At 38.8% G+C, this 16,357-nt stretch overlaps 1 protein-coding gene across 1 annotated transcript in view; it reads right to left on the bottom strand.

Moving 5' to 3' along the window:
* LOC108443611 (cyclic nucleotide-gated cation channel beta-1-like) overlaps nucleotides 1-16,357 on the bottom strand; it is a 44,727-nt gene that overhangs the window by 6,784 nt on the left and 21,586 nt on the right. The window contains 18 exon segments of the mRNA XM_037540755.1: nucleotides 906-989; nucleotides 1,282-1,379; nucleotides 1,802-1,961; nucleotides 2,064-2,205; nucleotides 2,643-2,765; nucleotides 2,853-2,917; nucleotides 4,085-4,171; nucleotides 4,290-4,340; nucleotides 4,432-4,640; nucleotides 6,419-6,619; nucleotides 7,767-7,921; nucleotides 8,264-8,359; nucleotides 8,664-8,696; nucleotides 9,748-9,913; nucleotides 10,854-11,075; nucleotides 11,077-11,643; nucleotides 13,545-13,578; nucleotides 14,932-15,460. Of these exon segments, the coding sequence (XP_037396652.1) occupies nucleotides 906-989; nucleotides 1,282-1,379; nucleotides 1,802-1,961; nucleotides 2,064-2,205; nucleotides 2,643-2,765; nucleotides 2,853-2,917; nucleotides 4,085-4,171; nucleotides 4,290-4,340; nucleotides 4,432-4,640; nucleotides 6,419-6,619; nucleotides 7,767-7,921; nucleotides 8,264-8,359; nucleotides 8,664-8,696; nucleotides 9,748-9,913; nucleotides 10,854-11,075; nucleotides 11,077-11,643; nucleotides 13,545-13,578; nucleotides 14,932-15,460 (3,022 nt within the window).

The following is a 16,357-nucleotide window of genomic DNA, read 5'->3' as shown; positions in this document are numbered from 1 at the left end:
GATTTAATCAGTAAGTAAATAAAGTGATTCAGAGTGGTTTGGTGTGAAATGGTTAATTGTAGAGAAACATAGAAGTGCTTTACTGATATGAACCAGACATCACAATGTCTACAAATATAGTCATTTTATTTACTACTCAAAATGACCAATGAACCTACATATCTTCTGAGTTTTTGTGTGTGATGTTGATGATGGGAAAATTGTGGTAAATCTGGAAAAAAAAAATCTTTTAGGGCTATTTTACCTGACAACGTCTAACATGTACCTCTCCATCATAAACAACAATAAAAATCACAAAAAAAACTTAAAACTAGGTCTCAGTCATCAGGCAGTGTATTCATAATCATTTCATATAATATCTTTCTGTAGGGGAGCTTTCTGAAGCATTAAATATGTTCTAGAACAGCACTTCATATCAAACCACTCTGAATGAACTTTCGATTTTGTTTACATCAAAAAAAAACATCGGTGGATTTCCACTTTAAAACTATGGTAAAGTGAATTTACAACTGTCTTTATGTTAAGCTTGTGGACGTGGCTTTTAGAAGTAACCGACTCTTCTGCACCTATTTAACAGTGTGAAGTTTCTCCAGCAGGGGGAGCTATTTGCACTTAAATCACTTTCGTGTGCATCTTTAAAGAGAAGGTACATCCAAGAACTCACACCAGCAGGAGCTCACAAAAATACCTCTTCAAAGCTTTTAAACATGATATGAAAAGTGTGCCAAAGTTCCTCATTAGGTTGAACAGAACAGCAACAGTTGCTACAAAAGTGCAGATCTGTGGGCGGAGTTTGAAAAGGTCAGTTGTGAAACTCCTTTTAAATCCTCATGTTTGTTTGATCATCCATGCAGTAATGAAAATGCAACGTCTTTCTCTGTCTGTTGCAATCATGAGCATGGTACCTTTTTGCAGACATAGTCTCCAGGAAGATACACAACAGACCTGAGTCTTTTCAGCATGTCATAAATCATCTGCCTGTCACAGCCCTGAGAAGAAGACATAACAGAGACAGAAAAAGGTGAATAGATTAAAAACAACTGGGAGATAAACAGACCAATAATCAACAGATTTTACATACATGTGCACCCTTGGGGGTCTCATAAGTACAAATAAATACTGCAATATGAGGAAACACCTGACATGAACCTGCGTAGATAGAGTTCAATAATTGCTATGAAAAACTAGATCTGTGCAGAGTTACAGTTTATCATTACAATTCCTACAATCGTTTCTTAGATGTAGACCAATATGACAAATCCTAAAACATGATGTTCGTACCTCAAAGAGGGGGACTTTGCTGACAATAGAGTAGCTTACATCCACTGCTATATCCAGCCTCATCTTGTCTGGTATCTGCACAAGTAACTCCTCTTCATCTGTATATGCAGTGAAGATACTGGATAAATCATTTGTCCAAAGAAACACACGTACAGCATGACTTTAAGAGAAGATGTGCTGAACTGAGCTGTAATGATCTGAATAAACTTTATTCTCAATTAATGTCTGCACATGTTAGTAACAAATGGAGTAACATGAACATGTTAAAAAAATAAATAAAAAGAGAAAAATAATTAAATATATGTGTATTTACACAAATAAACAATACATGAATACAATGGTCACTGAATTATCAGGATTTTTTGCTTTATTCTAGCTCCCAACATCACCTTAATCGACATACTCACTGTTCTTCACTCTCTGATTGCCTGGTTCATTTACTGCATGTGTTTAGTGAAGGAGGTAAAGAAATGCAGACTGGTGAGCAGCCGGTCTAAGTGGGAAGGCAATGTACGCTTACCCAGCATGCCTTGAGACTGCCACGTGTAGTTGTACCAGGTTTTCACCCGGTTCTGTACGTCTTTGGGGATGCGGTTGGAGCCCATGTATTTCACTGTGCTGTCCATGCAGGAGCGGTAGTGCGTCTGATCAGCCGTGGCTGCACCCACCACGTCTCTCATCTAATATTGAAAAGGCAAATCACTTTTAAATCAAATCACCCTCTTAACTGAAAATGAGCAATCAAACTAATCCAAATAAGTTTAGGATAATGAAGACTATACCTGTCCAATCATGATGGAGAAGGCAAACACGCCAACGAAGTAATTGATCAGCTGGAAAATGATTTCAGAGAGAGTGGTGGGGTCCGGAAGCCCGCCGATGGTGATCAGGGTCTTTACAGCAAAATAGTAACATCGGATATAACTGAAGAAAGCATGGGAGACAAATCGTAAGAATGACAGTGTTTCAGACATTAAACAATTGCATTATAAAGATATACCATATTTCACAATAATATAATCCATCATAATATATGTAATATGTCATACAATGCTATAATAATTGATATAATAATAATATTATAGACTCTATTATATTTGAGAGATGCTTAAAGCCCTTTGTCAAAATCTATCAAGATCTTTAAAGGAATTCTCAGTGAAGCAACTGTCCATTGGCTTCTGTAAGCAGTTTTCTGTTCTTTCTTAAGTACAGTTTAAAAGTCCTTTAACTATCACGACACAACCAAACAGATATCTATTCATCCCCTCCAACCACATTCTCCCCTAATCCTCACATTGTTAAGAAGGCCAATTTGAGCAAAAAACATAACCTAAGTTACAGAAAGCAAAATTAATACATACGCATTGCCTTCTCCATTATACACCCAATGTGTAGAGCCTAGGCCTTCATAGGCAGACACCCAGTAATACAGACAGGCGTTGCAGTGGAGGGAGTACAGTAGGTAGGTGGTGGTGCGAATGACTCTAGAAACAGGAGATAACAGATGAGGGGAAAGGCGGATTATAATAAATGAATATTTTGTCTCATGTAACACAGAGGCTTGTGCTCACCTGTAAACATAGGCCTTGGTCAAAATGGCCTCAAGTCGCATGTTGAACTCAAAGAAAGACATGATCTGAAAAACAGCAGGAGAGACGGATTCTGAGAAACTGATTTGTAAAGGACCGTTTTTAACACAAGTTTTTAACAATGCCTTGCTGAGTAAAGTTAAAAGCTAACTTAAAATGCTAGAAGTGGTAAAATACTGCAGTATACAAATAAGTCCTCTAATCAGTCAAAGTGTGTTTTGTGTGCTATGAATATAAAAAAGCATTTTGCTCAAAGGAAATTGGGCCTACAAAAATTTCTTAAATATCTGCAAGATTAAATGGTTAAGATGTAAACATAGACATTCAGACAGGTTTGATAGGAAATTCTCTATTTACCAAAATTTACCACATCAGAATTGATGGTAGTGATAGGAACCAGACATCTGAAAAGTGTAATGCTTTAAAAGATGCTTCACTGAAGTCTATTACACTGAAGGGTTACAAACAGAGTGGGCAATTTGGTGATATTTTATGATTATCCTGATAAATTTTGTTATTGTGATGCTGTTCTGAGCATATCATGTTTCATTAAAACACAGTGTGTGTCAAAATATCATGGTACATATTGTATGTAATAAAAATGTCTTGATGATGATATGATCAATATTACATATAAAAACTCAAAAGACATGTAAATTCACTGGTCATTTTAGACAGTAAATAAAGTGGCTATATTTGTGTTTTAGACATTGTGACCTCTGGCTCTTATCAGCACCGCTCTAAAGAAATCGGAACAAATGAGTTATGCAAAAATTTTGGAAAATTGATGGAATTCCCTTCTGCCCAGTTTTCCCCTGGTTCAGACATGGCCAGTTCCATCTGGTAGCAAAGACTCCCTATTACACAGTGCTACCAAGCTGAGGAGTTGAAGTACTGGTGATACAACAGACAGCTAGCAGTAGTTACTAAGGCCACAAGTTACATCATACTACCCGGTTCCCAATGACTTTAAACCCCTTAAATTCTAGGTTTAATAGTGAATAATACTTATTATTGAGTAACTAATTAGTATCCACTACACATATGCATATTATCCAGTCATGAGGATGAGGAATTGTCTGAGAATTGAGGAAAAATCTTAAACTTCCCACAGTTTCTTGGTGCTGGGTTAAATCACTGGCAGCAATGTAAGCAATTATAGGTAAACTCTTTCTTTGCTGATAAACAAGGAAAGCGGTGTATGCGAGGCTTGCCTTCAATAGCCGTGGGCAGCGGAGGAGCGGGTTGATCCCTGTTTTGAAGTAGAACAGCTCCAGTGGAAGGAGACTTGCCACATCCAGCTGTGACCCAATCAAACCAAACATCAAGACTAAGTACACAATGAAATCGGAGAGACAGAAAACAGAACATTTCAGTGCGACTAATGTTGGCTGAGCATTGCTAAAGCTTGGCTCTTACCTTGAATCGCAGAGCTTTCATGTAGTTTTCTCTCATTTCCTTCTTGTCACTCTGGAAACAAAGAAAATTTTGCAAAGTGAGCAGCATTTTCAGTCCAGTAATCTCTAATCTACACTGGCTCTGATTCTGCAGCTTCGCGTACCACGATGTCCCCACCGCGGATGAACTGCATGCGGGGCTGGAAGAGCAGGATGTCCATGATGTAGATGGCGTCACACAGGTAGTCGGTCATTAGCCACAGGTGAATGTTGTCTGGGGTCTGAAAGGGGAAAGCCCAGCGCACTGGGATCATCCACAGGTTCCAGTTCCAGGCAAAAGTGACAAAGAACAACCAGAGCACGTAGCCCAGGTCTGCAGAGAAGGACACAAGAAAAATATGAATACTCACAACACAATCAGTAGCGTTCAATGTCAAGAAGGTATATCTGAGACCCTTTACAGCATAGACCTTAATTCTTTTTGCAAGCCCCTTAGTCAGCGTTTCACCAACGAAAAGGAAATTCAAATGACTCAAATATTAATAATTAATATAATCAAATAAAAGATTTTCCCCTTAACTGTTTCTCCATATTCCCATAACATAACATAACTGTATTCAGATTAACTGTTAACTGTTGGCTCTCTCAGTGTGAATGCTGTGTTGAGCTGCTAATGAGCAATGAGGGGTAAAAGGGAGAGAGAACCCCCCCATGAGAACAATTCACAATTCCTCAAACACAGCTTTGCAGAGATGAAACAGACAGCGCAACTGCAGCTTTCTTCATATAAAAATCATACTGCATTTAAAGACAATAAAAACACATTCATGAATTTGGATTCGCTCTACTTTACTTGCAGGTCTGTAAATCACAAACACTTCCATCCAAATATGTCAATATTAATAAAGAAAAAATTGCATAGCTCAGCTGAGGAAGCTCCGAAACAGGCACACATGGTATTTTATAGCTATTGTGGAAAAAAGAACACTGGGCAGGTTGATTTAGTACTGTTAATACTGGATGGTAGTATGGATGCACTGATATGAGAATTCTGCACCAATGCCCATATCCAATATTTTACATGTACATCTATGCCGATATATTTACACACTTAAAATGTAGAAGTTGCCACTACATCCACCTATTACATACTACATCCACCAACATTACAGAGAAATGTATGTATTTATTTTTGTAGCATTACAAATGCAGTGAAATGCATAAAACGCAGATATTTTATTGCAGTATCCCAGCATCACCTTAACCAGGGGTGTCCAAACTTCTTGCAAAGGGGGCCAGATTTGGTTAGATGAAAATGTATAGGGGCCGACCATTCGGACTGACATTCCTCAAACCATTACCATAGTAAATGAACTTGTAAATATGTAACTATATCCTTTGCTGTCTGCAGATAGGTTGATATTGCAAATGAGAATCTATTGTCAATTGCATTACCAGGATAGTTAAAGATTAAAATAATAATAAATTAAATACAAATGAACGATTTTATGAAAGTTGAATGAATTTTTTATTACATGTATTGAGTTTGTTTTATTATTGTTATTGTATTAATAAGAAGGGTGATATCGGTGTTTCGACTGCAGTAAACAGGCCAGGTCTGGCTCAAAAGCAGTGGTTTGATGTGCAAGATGTCGATGTTTAGGTCCTAAACATTCTACTCCTCAAGAGTATCCAAAATATATTAAATATCGGGTTGAAATATCAGTCAAATTTGAACATCTGTTTAATAAAAAAAACTTTTTAAAAACATTTTTCTGACCATAGCAATATGATGCATATATTTTCATAGATCTGATATTAAAATGTGAAAAGCAATGCTACTTGAAATGTTAATTAATGCAGGCTGCACATGGTCAAGAGGGATGGATAGAGCAGACAAACAGGAAGGATGGAATGGAATGAAAGAGAAGAATACTGAATAACTGAACAATGGGGGGCTAAATTCTAGGACTGTGTGTTAAATGATTTTGTATATTGTTTATTATAAATTATTAAAATATTTAACTTCTGACTACGAAGCATCTGAACATAACTCCAACTTTTTATGTCGTAACATGCATGTGAAGGCTTTATAAAACATGATGAAGACGATGGGGGACAGAGAGAGGGAAGGGTGGGGAAGGGTCTCACTGGTGAAGGGGTCGATGCTAGCCGGGAAGCGATACTGAAGCACGCGGCCCATCCTGGACTGACGCTTCACCTTAAAGCACAGCAACCTGCTATATTCCTCTTCCTGAGGCTCCTCATCTGCAGGAGCATCCTGTGCTTTCTCTTCTGCCTCAGGCTCCTCCACAGGCTCAGGAGGAGGTGCTGGAGCTGCTTTTGCAGGAGCTGTGGTGGGTAAGAATATGGAGAGAAATCTTATTTTTTATATTTATGACAGTCACATTTTATCCGGATGGTCAACTACACAACATTTGCAGGTGTAGGGAAACTGAGCTAATAGTCCTGCAGACGAATTCTTATTATGCCTGTGGTTTGGGATGGGAACAGGTTTAGGTGGGGTTGAGGTAAGATTAGGATCAACGTGAGAATCAAAGGCTGGAGCAAAGGTTATAATGATAGTCTTAAAAATCAGATTTACACCGTTTTTTGCAACCTTAGTTCTGCAGGTTTTAGCCAAGCTGGTTTTTGCAAGCAGCACCTCGTTTTAGTGATCTGCACGAGACTGCGCAAAATTTAATCCCGCTCCCACCCACAAACAAAACATTTTGGCCCACTCTTGTCCATGCAGTTCCGTCAAGGTGAACTGACATTCAACATCTGACACAATCTATTCACAAATACATTATCCTCTGCTGAAATAACATGGCACTCACGTCTTGATATATATATATATATATATATATATATATATATATATATATATATGAATTTCATTTGCTGTTTAATAGTACTATAGTACTAGTTGAACTTTCTGCCTGTACATGTTATTACGATTAAGACTTTAGAATAAGACTTTCTGCCTGTACATAAGCTTACTAGCTAAATACTACTGAATGATAGCAACAAGATGTGCAGTGAAAAGCAGACTTCAGAGAAAAGCAGTGTGAACCCCCCCCCCCCTTTAGTAATCATTTACTTGTAAGTTAGCTAAGAAACAGTTTAATATCTACAAATCATTTGCAGGAGCCAATGAAGCCAATGAAGTGCTAGCCTTACTAGGATCTAAGATCAGCCTAGATATTCCCAAACTTTATTCTCAACTTTGTCTGGCCAGCAGCATCAGCTCTAAACCTCAGCTCGCCTGAAAGCGAGCGAAGGCTCTCTGCAGAGTGTCTGAGCCTAGAATCAAAAGGTAACACAGGGTGTTTTCAAAGCTCCAGGAAATGAATACCAAACATACAAACCCTTATCAATCACTTATCACGTGTTACTGTTAAGAGTTACTGATGATTTCTATTCCGCTGTGGCCTGGCTCTGCTCTTTGCCCCCATGTGCGTGCAGTCTTTTTGAATTCACAGGATGTTCAGCTCACAGGCAGGTGATGTATCGTTGTCCGAGTCATCGGGATCAATAAGTTTCTCCTTGGCGCGCTCTGTCCTCTCTTTAAAGAGCTTGACCAGCTCCTGCAGACGCTCATTCACCACAGTGCTGGTCTGACTGGCAGAGGAAGCTGGACGCTCCTTCAGTCTGTTGAAAGGCAATACATGTGGGACTTACAGCTTAGAATGGTACATGCAGGAGCGTACAGGAATATACTGTCTGGGTGCATGACTTGGTTGGCCGACAGCATTTGAGGAAAGTGAAAAATTATATAATTTGTTTTTCTTTAAAATGTCCACCATTGTTACTTTGTGAAATGTTTTGGTTTATTATTTAGTTTAAAGGTTGGAAATGATTTATTAAACTTGTTTCTAATTATTTACCTAGCAATTGTATTTATAGACATAAATATGTATATTGATGCATAAAGGTCACTTGTTTTACCTACTGAAGCTGTACAGTAGTGTTATACTGAGTTGAGTGCTTTACCCGTCATCACTGGTGATGCTGCTCTGGCTGGGCCATGCCCTCACTGTGGTCTCCAGCTCCTCCTCTTCCTCGTCTCCTGAGGAGTACAGCTTCTTTCTGCCAGTGAGAGAGAAACCAGTTAACAGTGAGACTCACTGCTCTGGTGTCATTCAGTCACATGTAGCATGTTCATTCCTGTACCTATCTTTAGGAACTTCACTATGTATCATACTATTAATTCAAATCTAATTCTGAAAATATTAAAAATCTAAACAATTAGAAATGAAAATGTGAATGGATGTACATGTAGAATGGAAGGGGATAAGGATGCTTCCCATGTTCAAGATGAGAATGTTTGATGAGCTTATGAGTATGAATTGATGGGGTGAGGCCAGACAATGACTGATATTTAATATCTTACATTTTGGTCCAAATATTTTGTGGTTTTCTGTCCCTGGAGCCAGCACAGTTTCCATCCACAGGTGTGTATGAGTGTGTGTGTGTGTGTGTGTGTGTGTGTGTGTGTGTGTGTGTGTTTGTGTGTGTGCGTACAGTGAAGAGAAGAATCCCAACAAAATTAAAATAAAAACATTAAAAATGATAAGACACAACAATTTAATCTGAATAACGCTCAAAAAATCTACTACTAACCTTAAAATAAGTTAAAAACTATACATTTCTAAAGTCAAGTCAAGTCAGCTTTATCGTCAATGCATTACTCTCAGATCCCATGGTGTAGCGATTACATTAAATAGATGGTAAAGAGGAATGTGTGAATTTAAATAGACAATAAAAATATTTTTTCTAAAAATGCACTGATATAGAAAGTTTGGGCTGAACTGCTGATGCCAATACTGAACCATTGTAATGATCTTAGTGACTGAACCTATGACCTAGAGCTAGGCCATAAATACCAAAAACAAAGAAAAAATATCTATATAACTCTATTTTTTGTTACCACAGGCAGTGGGATTCTAGGATGGTAGTGCTAAGCCAAAGGCACTGAATGATTTTTGGCCGTCCTAGATTGAACATGGACTTTTGACGCTTGTAAAAGTCATTCCATGTTTTAAACCTAACACACATCTTAACATATATTTCACCTTGTAGCTGTATTACTGTGACTTCTTTAGACTCCAGAATAATAGAGCTGCCACTGCTTTTCCCATTTCAAGCAACTAACTAAAACTTGTCTAGACTGACTCATTTACAGTCAGTGACCTAGTGAAGTATCTAGTACTCCAATTGACTGATATTTATTCTTACAAAACTGGTCCCACCTGCTGGAAATTAAAACACCACTGATTATTTCCACTGTCCGTTCCTAATTGTTTTAGTGGTTGATCAGACAAAGTCAAATATCTGCAGATTTCAACATGATTCCAACATCACTGTACGGCCCTAGTGTTTTTACATCCAAGGGCTGCTGATAATGCATCATGCTCATAGACAGTTTCTGTGCTGAACGCTCTGTGCTGTTGTATAGGCATAATAGGGTTTCGAACCTGGTTCTGCCTGTTTTTGATGCTCCTGGCACGGTGAGGGTTTTGAGGTTGGGGTCCTGTGGAGTGATGATTTGGGGCATCTGGCGGGTCATTCTCCCTCGCTGCTCAATGTCTGAGTCCATGTCTTCCACATTGACAGCTGGGTGAATGCTGAGTCTGGAGCCAGCTACAGAAGTGACCGAATAAACAGAATAAAACAAACACGGATCACATGTGGATGAATTGTCAGGATAAGGTTTTCAGGTGAAGCCTGGGCCTGTGCCAGAAGATCCATCAATGGAGACTGGTTCTTATTCATTCAAATACATGATGTTGTTTGATCCATAAATAATTAAAAGCTGTTTTAACTTTTTTAGCATTCACAGCTTAAAATATCGCTTTTAATCAACTACACATCACATCAGAGCACAAATGTCTGTGCAATATTTGTACAGTTTTAGTAGACGCTAAACACAAGTTATCACAAATAAGCTATCACAGATATAAAAAACAAGTAAGCTATTACAAATAATTACAGAATCATTCTGCATCATTATTTGGACAGTGATGATATGGTCCTTTGGTTCCATATATACAGCACCATGCAAATGTTTTAGGGACCTGAAAAAAAATTAGAATTAAAAAGCTGTTTCTCTGGGCAATACGGTTTTATTTGCTCAGAAAAAGGCTAATATCAGAATAAACACAAATATCATTAAAATTATAAAACGTGGTTTTACAAATGCCAATGTGTTCATTTAACTGTTTCCAAACCTCTCCTTAAGGAATCCTAGTATTAATTGTTGTTATCATTCAATAACTGGTCCTGCTCCACTTTACTTTAATAATGTATGTTAACTTAAGTGTGCTGATGATAGAATTTAACAAATCTATGTGACGGTTTTCGGAGTCCAGGAGACAACCAAACAAAACTTCATCCTTCAAACAAGTTCTCAAACTGTCAACTACTTTTTCAACAGTAAGGAATACAAAATTCTTGTTTACTTCCATCTATTGTGAGGGAAAATAAACACAATTATTGCCAAGATAAATAAACAACATGGTTTGGTGCCTAAAACATTTGCACACTTTACTGGGCAACACACTTCACAGACTGAGTAGATCACCTGAAGGTCTAGCAGAGGTGCGCTCATCTTCGATGTGGAAGGCAGGGTTGGAAAGGCCTGAGTGTTGGTGGGAAAGGCTGATGGGGGGTAGGCGGGGGTAAGAAGGCACATTGGGGAGGTCCAGGGTGGATCCGGGTGAAGAGGGGGAAGGGGTGCGTTGGGTGTGGAGGGGGGACTGGCGGACCAGGCGGTCCAATTCCAGGTCCCGACCCTGTTGCTGCTGCTGCTGTTTAGGCATCTTGTGCAGGTCTGAGACTGTTCAGACGGTTCTGAACAGTGGCATAGCACTGCCGGGCATGCTGTGGAAAGCTGGATAGATGCTGTGGAACGTTGGATAGGCGCTGCGGAACACTGGATAGGCGCTGTGGAACGTTGGAGATTTGTTGTGGAATGTTGGACAAGCGTTCCTGAATGTTAGACAGACGTTGAGGAAAGGCAGGCAGCCTCTGTGGGAGGTTGGAAAGCCCCTGAGGTAAACTGCAAGGAAACCTTCGGGGAAAAGTGGGACGTTTTGGTGGAAAAGAAGGCAATTGCTGGGGAATCTTGGACACACGCTCAGAGATTTGCTGGGGAATACTTGTGAGTTGTTGGGGCAGCTGGTTGAGTCGGGTGGGTAATGAGGGCAGTTGCTGGGTGACCCTGGACAACTGCTGAGGAAGCTTGGGCATAGGGGGCACTTTGGGCAGGGTGACGTTGTTCTCTTTCAACAGCTGGTTGAAGCGGTTGAGGCACAAGTGTGTGCAGGGAATACGCATGAGGCAGGCCTTTAACGCATCACACCTGGAGGGAACTGGAAGCAGAGCAGCTGAGTCAGTAAAGCACATCAGAAACAAACAGACCCATGTGTACTGTGATATCTGTGCAAATTTGTGGCTTTAATCATGGCACTACCATGTTATAGTGGTGTAAAATACATCCAAAAAGGTGACATAAAACTTGGTGTATTGTTTTTATTTTCTATATTCCACTAAAGTGTAAACATTTCCTCCACTTACATATGAATATTCAGTGTACTTAAGAGTTCTGAACTGTTCCAAAATTGTTCTAATCCAATCACACCAAATTGACCACTTATAAAATGATGATTGACGCATCTGACTGTCAATGACAGCCATATGCTTCCTCTGGCAAATCTCCTCACAACAAACCTGCACTGAGAACAGTGATGGCAGTAAATTAGTCAGAATAAATACAATAACAGAGGTAAAAACTTGTGTTGAGAAAGGTTTTAATAATGTTACAGAGCAATGTTAATCGAGCTCATGTTGTACCAGCTAACTCTAGTGTTAGCATTAATGTTAGCTTATCTGAAAAGGTTGATTCTCCTTATTAGACATGAAGCTTTGCTAAATTAAGGCCTAGTGACTTAAAGATTATCCTGGTTTATTAAAGGTAAACATAGTTTCCCGAATTCCTTTTTGACCCATCAGACCATTACAGTTTCTTTTTCCTCCTGTTACGATGCTAAATCAGCACCAGAAAATACTGAAGAAATACTACACAAGACAGTGACTCAACTATGGCTAACAGGGTAAAAGAACATGTTAGATTCCAACTGTGATTCTAACACCAGTCATTCAACTTTATGCTTTCAGATATCCTCTAAATGTGTCTTACTTAAGCATCACTTAGCATACTAAGTAAGCTAGCATAGGATTAGCTAAACTTAAAACACCATTCGATTTGGGCTTTCTGTCGCTCACAACACCCTGTTCTGTCAGATATGACTTTTTATCGTCTACAGCTCTGACAGCACAGCACCAGTTAGTCAGGAATCTTGAACATGTACTGTGGTGTGTAGCACTGCTTGAATCTGTAGCCCAGTTAAGCCAGTTAAGTAGGATGAGCTGGCTAGCATTAGCCTAGTTAGCATGCTACTGACCCAAATACCACGGAACATGATTCGTTTTGGATTGGCATCTGTCCAATACCAGCAGGTTGACTTTGCGTTCTCAGATTTGTGTTATCATCTAAACCTGCATCAGCAGAGTTGTTAGCGTGCTAGGCTAATGCTAACCATCTCCTCTGTCCTAGTTAGCAGCACTGTTTAACATTTAGCAAATGTTGTTAGACTGATGGTTTAACATTTTTTAAATGATAAAATGAAAATTCTGCACAGTTTTTATTAATTTGGTGAACAATGTGAGTAAACTGAACTTAACTGTTTTAGGTTTTGAAATTACACAGGATGAGGAGGTACAATAGTAATGTAAACATAGAGAAAATCAACAAATAGCTATGTCATTAAGTCACAGTTGTCTAACCATGTCAAGAAAACTGAGCTGACTCTGAACACTTTTCAAATGTCAGACAATGTCCATGTGGAAATTCCACCAGAATGCTAACTCCCAGTGCTCAGACCTGGTTCGCCCTACAATTGGAAAGAGGTCTATGTCTGCACTGAACATCCTTAAAAGCCACTTTATTTGGGAATAATAAAATGTTTTCAGATCTACTTCTTTGTGTTTCACTTGTGCTTTTTGGTCTATGAGCACAAAAACCTGGTTGCTTGAGCTGAAAGTTTGACAAACAGTAACTGTAACTGGTCTGGATTTTGCAAATGGTCAGATTTCATGATGAGCCCTTTCCTTGAAAAACATCCATCAAATCAATCTGATGTCAGAAATTTACACCCTACAATGACAGTACAAAATCTGACATATTTCTCAAAGAAAATGTCTTAAGACTTACCCTCAGATTCCTCCTCAGTCAACGCCCCCTCCTCCTAAACACAGAACAGGGTGAAGAAGAGAGATAAGAAACAGTAGAAAGTAAAGCTTTAGAGCACAACTCACAAGAAAGGATAGATGAAGTGGGAGCAGCAGCAATACATGAAGATCAGGATCTAAGAGTGCTGATTTAATCCCGCTGCAAACTGTGCAATAACAGCGGTTTTACAAGTTTATTGCATGCCATACTATGTGAGATGATATATAAATATAATCTTGGCCAAATCCCACCAACTGCATCAGCTCCACCCACTTGACATGAATTGTGCATCATCCCTTGCCATTCTCTTATTGGTAGCTTTTTAGCTAGGTTGTTTGTTGGTTGCAAAGGCACTAAATCAGCTGCCGGTGGGCACTTCACATTAAGCGTTCTAAGACGACTGATTTTAAAGGGGCCATATTTTACATTTTTCATTTCTCCCCCAGGATGCACTTACAACATATGTGTGGTTCATATACTAAAAACAGGCATAATTCCTTCCTACATGACCATTTTCTCCAACTTTCTTTATCTCTTAGAATTAAACAGGCAGTGCCTTTAAGATTGATATATGTAAATTAGCTTTATTCTGATTAGCCGACCCCTTCACATATCCAACGAGACCGTATTCAGAAAGCAGTGAATGGCACAGAACAAACTGTTAAGCTCAGACTGAACTCCTCAGGGAATAGCAGATAAAAGACTCCAGCACTCCCTTGGAAGACACATTTATATCCTGACATATTTATATCCAGGAACAGCATCTTCCACGTCAATAACTCTGTAAGCAGTAACAACACTCTGCATCACTTCAACATAAATGGGCAGGCTAAACTGCTGTAAGCAGAATGGCCAGTCATATGTAGGTGTGTTCATGTTTGTGATATCACAACTATGAGGAATTCCAAACGTGCTGTTTTTGCAGCTTAATTTCCGCACATGGACGTTTTAAGGAACGAACAAAATGTTTTGAAACTTGAAACAACGTTCACAAAATTACATCAAACGCTTTGTTTAAAAACAGAAAACTAATAAAAACTTTAGAAGTTTTCTATGATATGGCCCCTTTAACTCATGATCAAAGAATTCTTTCACAATTTGCGATTTTTGTCTCCAACAGCATTATTGAGACAAAAATCGTACAGTGTATACCTGCCTTACGTGAAATCAGTGTTTTCCCTTTATCTCCTGATGATTATAGCTTGCTCAGGAGAAAGTTTAGTTAGACGATAACCAAGTCTTATGTATCATAAGAGACAGTGAAAATATCTGAGTCATTTCAAATCTAAGAAAACATAACAACTGTTACAGCAGCACAGTTCCTAAAGAGGAAGAACAGGTAAAGAGCTTTAGGCTAACTGAACCCTACCTGAGCATCAGCATTGCCATGAACAGGCTTGGGCTGCTCAGTGATTACAGCTGTTTCTGATTCGGCCTCTGAAGAACCCTCAGAATCCTCTTCCTCTGATTCCTCTGGCTCCTCTACTGGAGAGGCTGCTGCTCTAACAGGCTCAGGAGAAGCAGGCTCAGACTCCGCTTCTGGAGGAGGTGAGGGAAGCTTGGGTTTTTCTACAGGAGGCTCCTCTGTATATTCTTCTGCTTCCTTTGTTTCCTCCTCTGGATGTTCTACTACATCAACCAGGTCCTCGTCTACTTTCTCTGAATTGTCTACTTCTCTTTCTGGATTGTCTGCTGCCTTCTCTAGATCTGCTGGCTTCTCTAGGTCATCTTTTTCTGCCTCTACATTGTCTAGTTCCTTTTTGGGATCCTTGACGGGTTCTTCTAAATTATTTGTTGCCTTCTCTGGATCTTCTCCTGCTTCTTCTAGATTCTCTACAATGTCTTCTAGCTCTTCAACTTCCTGGACAAACTCCTCGACTCGAGATAGTTCCTCACACCTGTAGGACACACGTCATATAGTACGTTTAGTTCAAATACACAGCAGGAACATTGAGGTTCTTCAACAATCCTACAATAATTAAACAATCATAATATCACAGGGCTGCCTGCCAGCTGTCATGCACAAGCTGTGAGACTTATGGTCAACACTTGTATTCTTGTATTCTTAAAGTCAAACGTCATGGACCTGAATGACTCAAAATGGGAACTGAAAGGTTTTTATAGTAAATACTGCAAGGTAATGGTCCTCATAATACTAACCATATAATAGTAAGCATATAAAGTAGAACCGTTGTGTTGCAGTATTTTGAAATAGGGGTGGCTGACAAAGATACATCACAATAATGTATATACTATAATATTTTCATGATAAACAATATGCATCACAATATTTCGTTTTTCTGAGATTGGAACAGATGAAATTTAACTTGTGTCACATTTAAATATAACGCTGCTGTCGGGACAAAACCTCGTATCTCCATTTTCGTTGTTTTTTCAGTTTTTGACATAATTTGAAAATACCTGTTGTGCTTTACATTGCGTGTAAATTTCAATAAGAAATTTACCAAAAGAACCAAAATCACCAAAAGAAATGACCCAAAATCACCTGGAAAAACGTCTGGTTCCATTGAATTACATTAAAACATGTAGTCAGTGAGTACTGACTGACCTCCTTACTGTATTGACAATATCTGAACGATGCATGATTTACCTCAATAATGATAAAACATGGTTATATTTTCCACCCCTATTTTGACCTAATACAGAGTCATTTTAATTGTATTTATTTTTAATTTTACAGCTTTCAATCTCACTTTAAGTGTCCATATGACCGTATATGAGAACACTATTTTATATATAAGTTTCTATTTTATATCATAACTCTCAATGTAGTT

Source organism: Pygocentrus nattereri, chromosome 8 (genome assembly GCF_015220715.1).
Source record: "Pygocentrus nattereri isolate fPygNat1 chromosome 8, fPygNat1.pri, whole genome shotgun sequence".
Taxonomy (NCBI): domain Eukaryota; kingdom Metazoa; phylum Chordata; class Actinopteri; order Characiformes; family Serrasalmidae; genus Pygocentrus; species Pygocentrus nattereri.
This window is presented reverse-complemented; position numbering and strand designations above follow the sequence as displayed.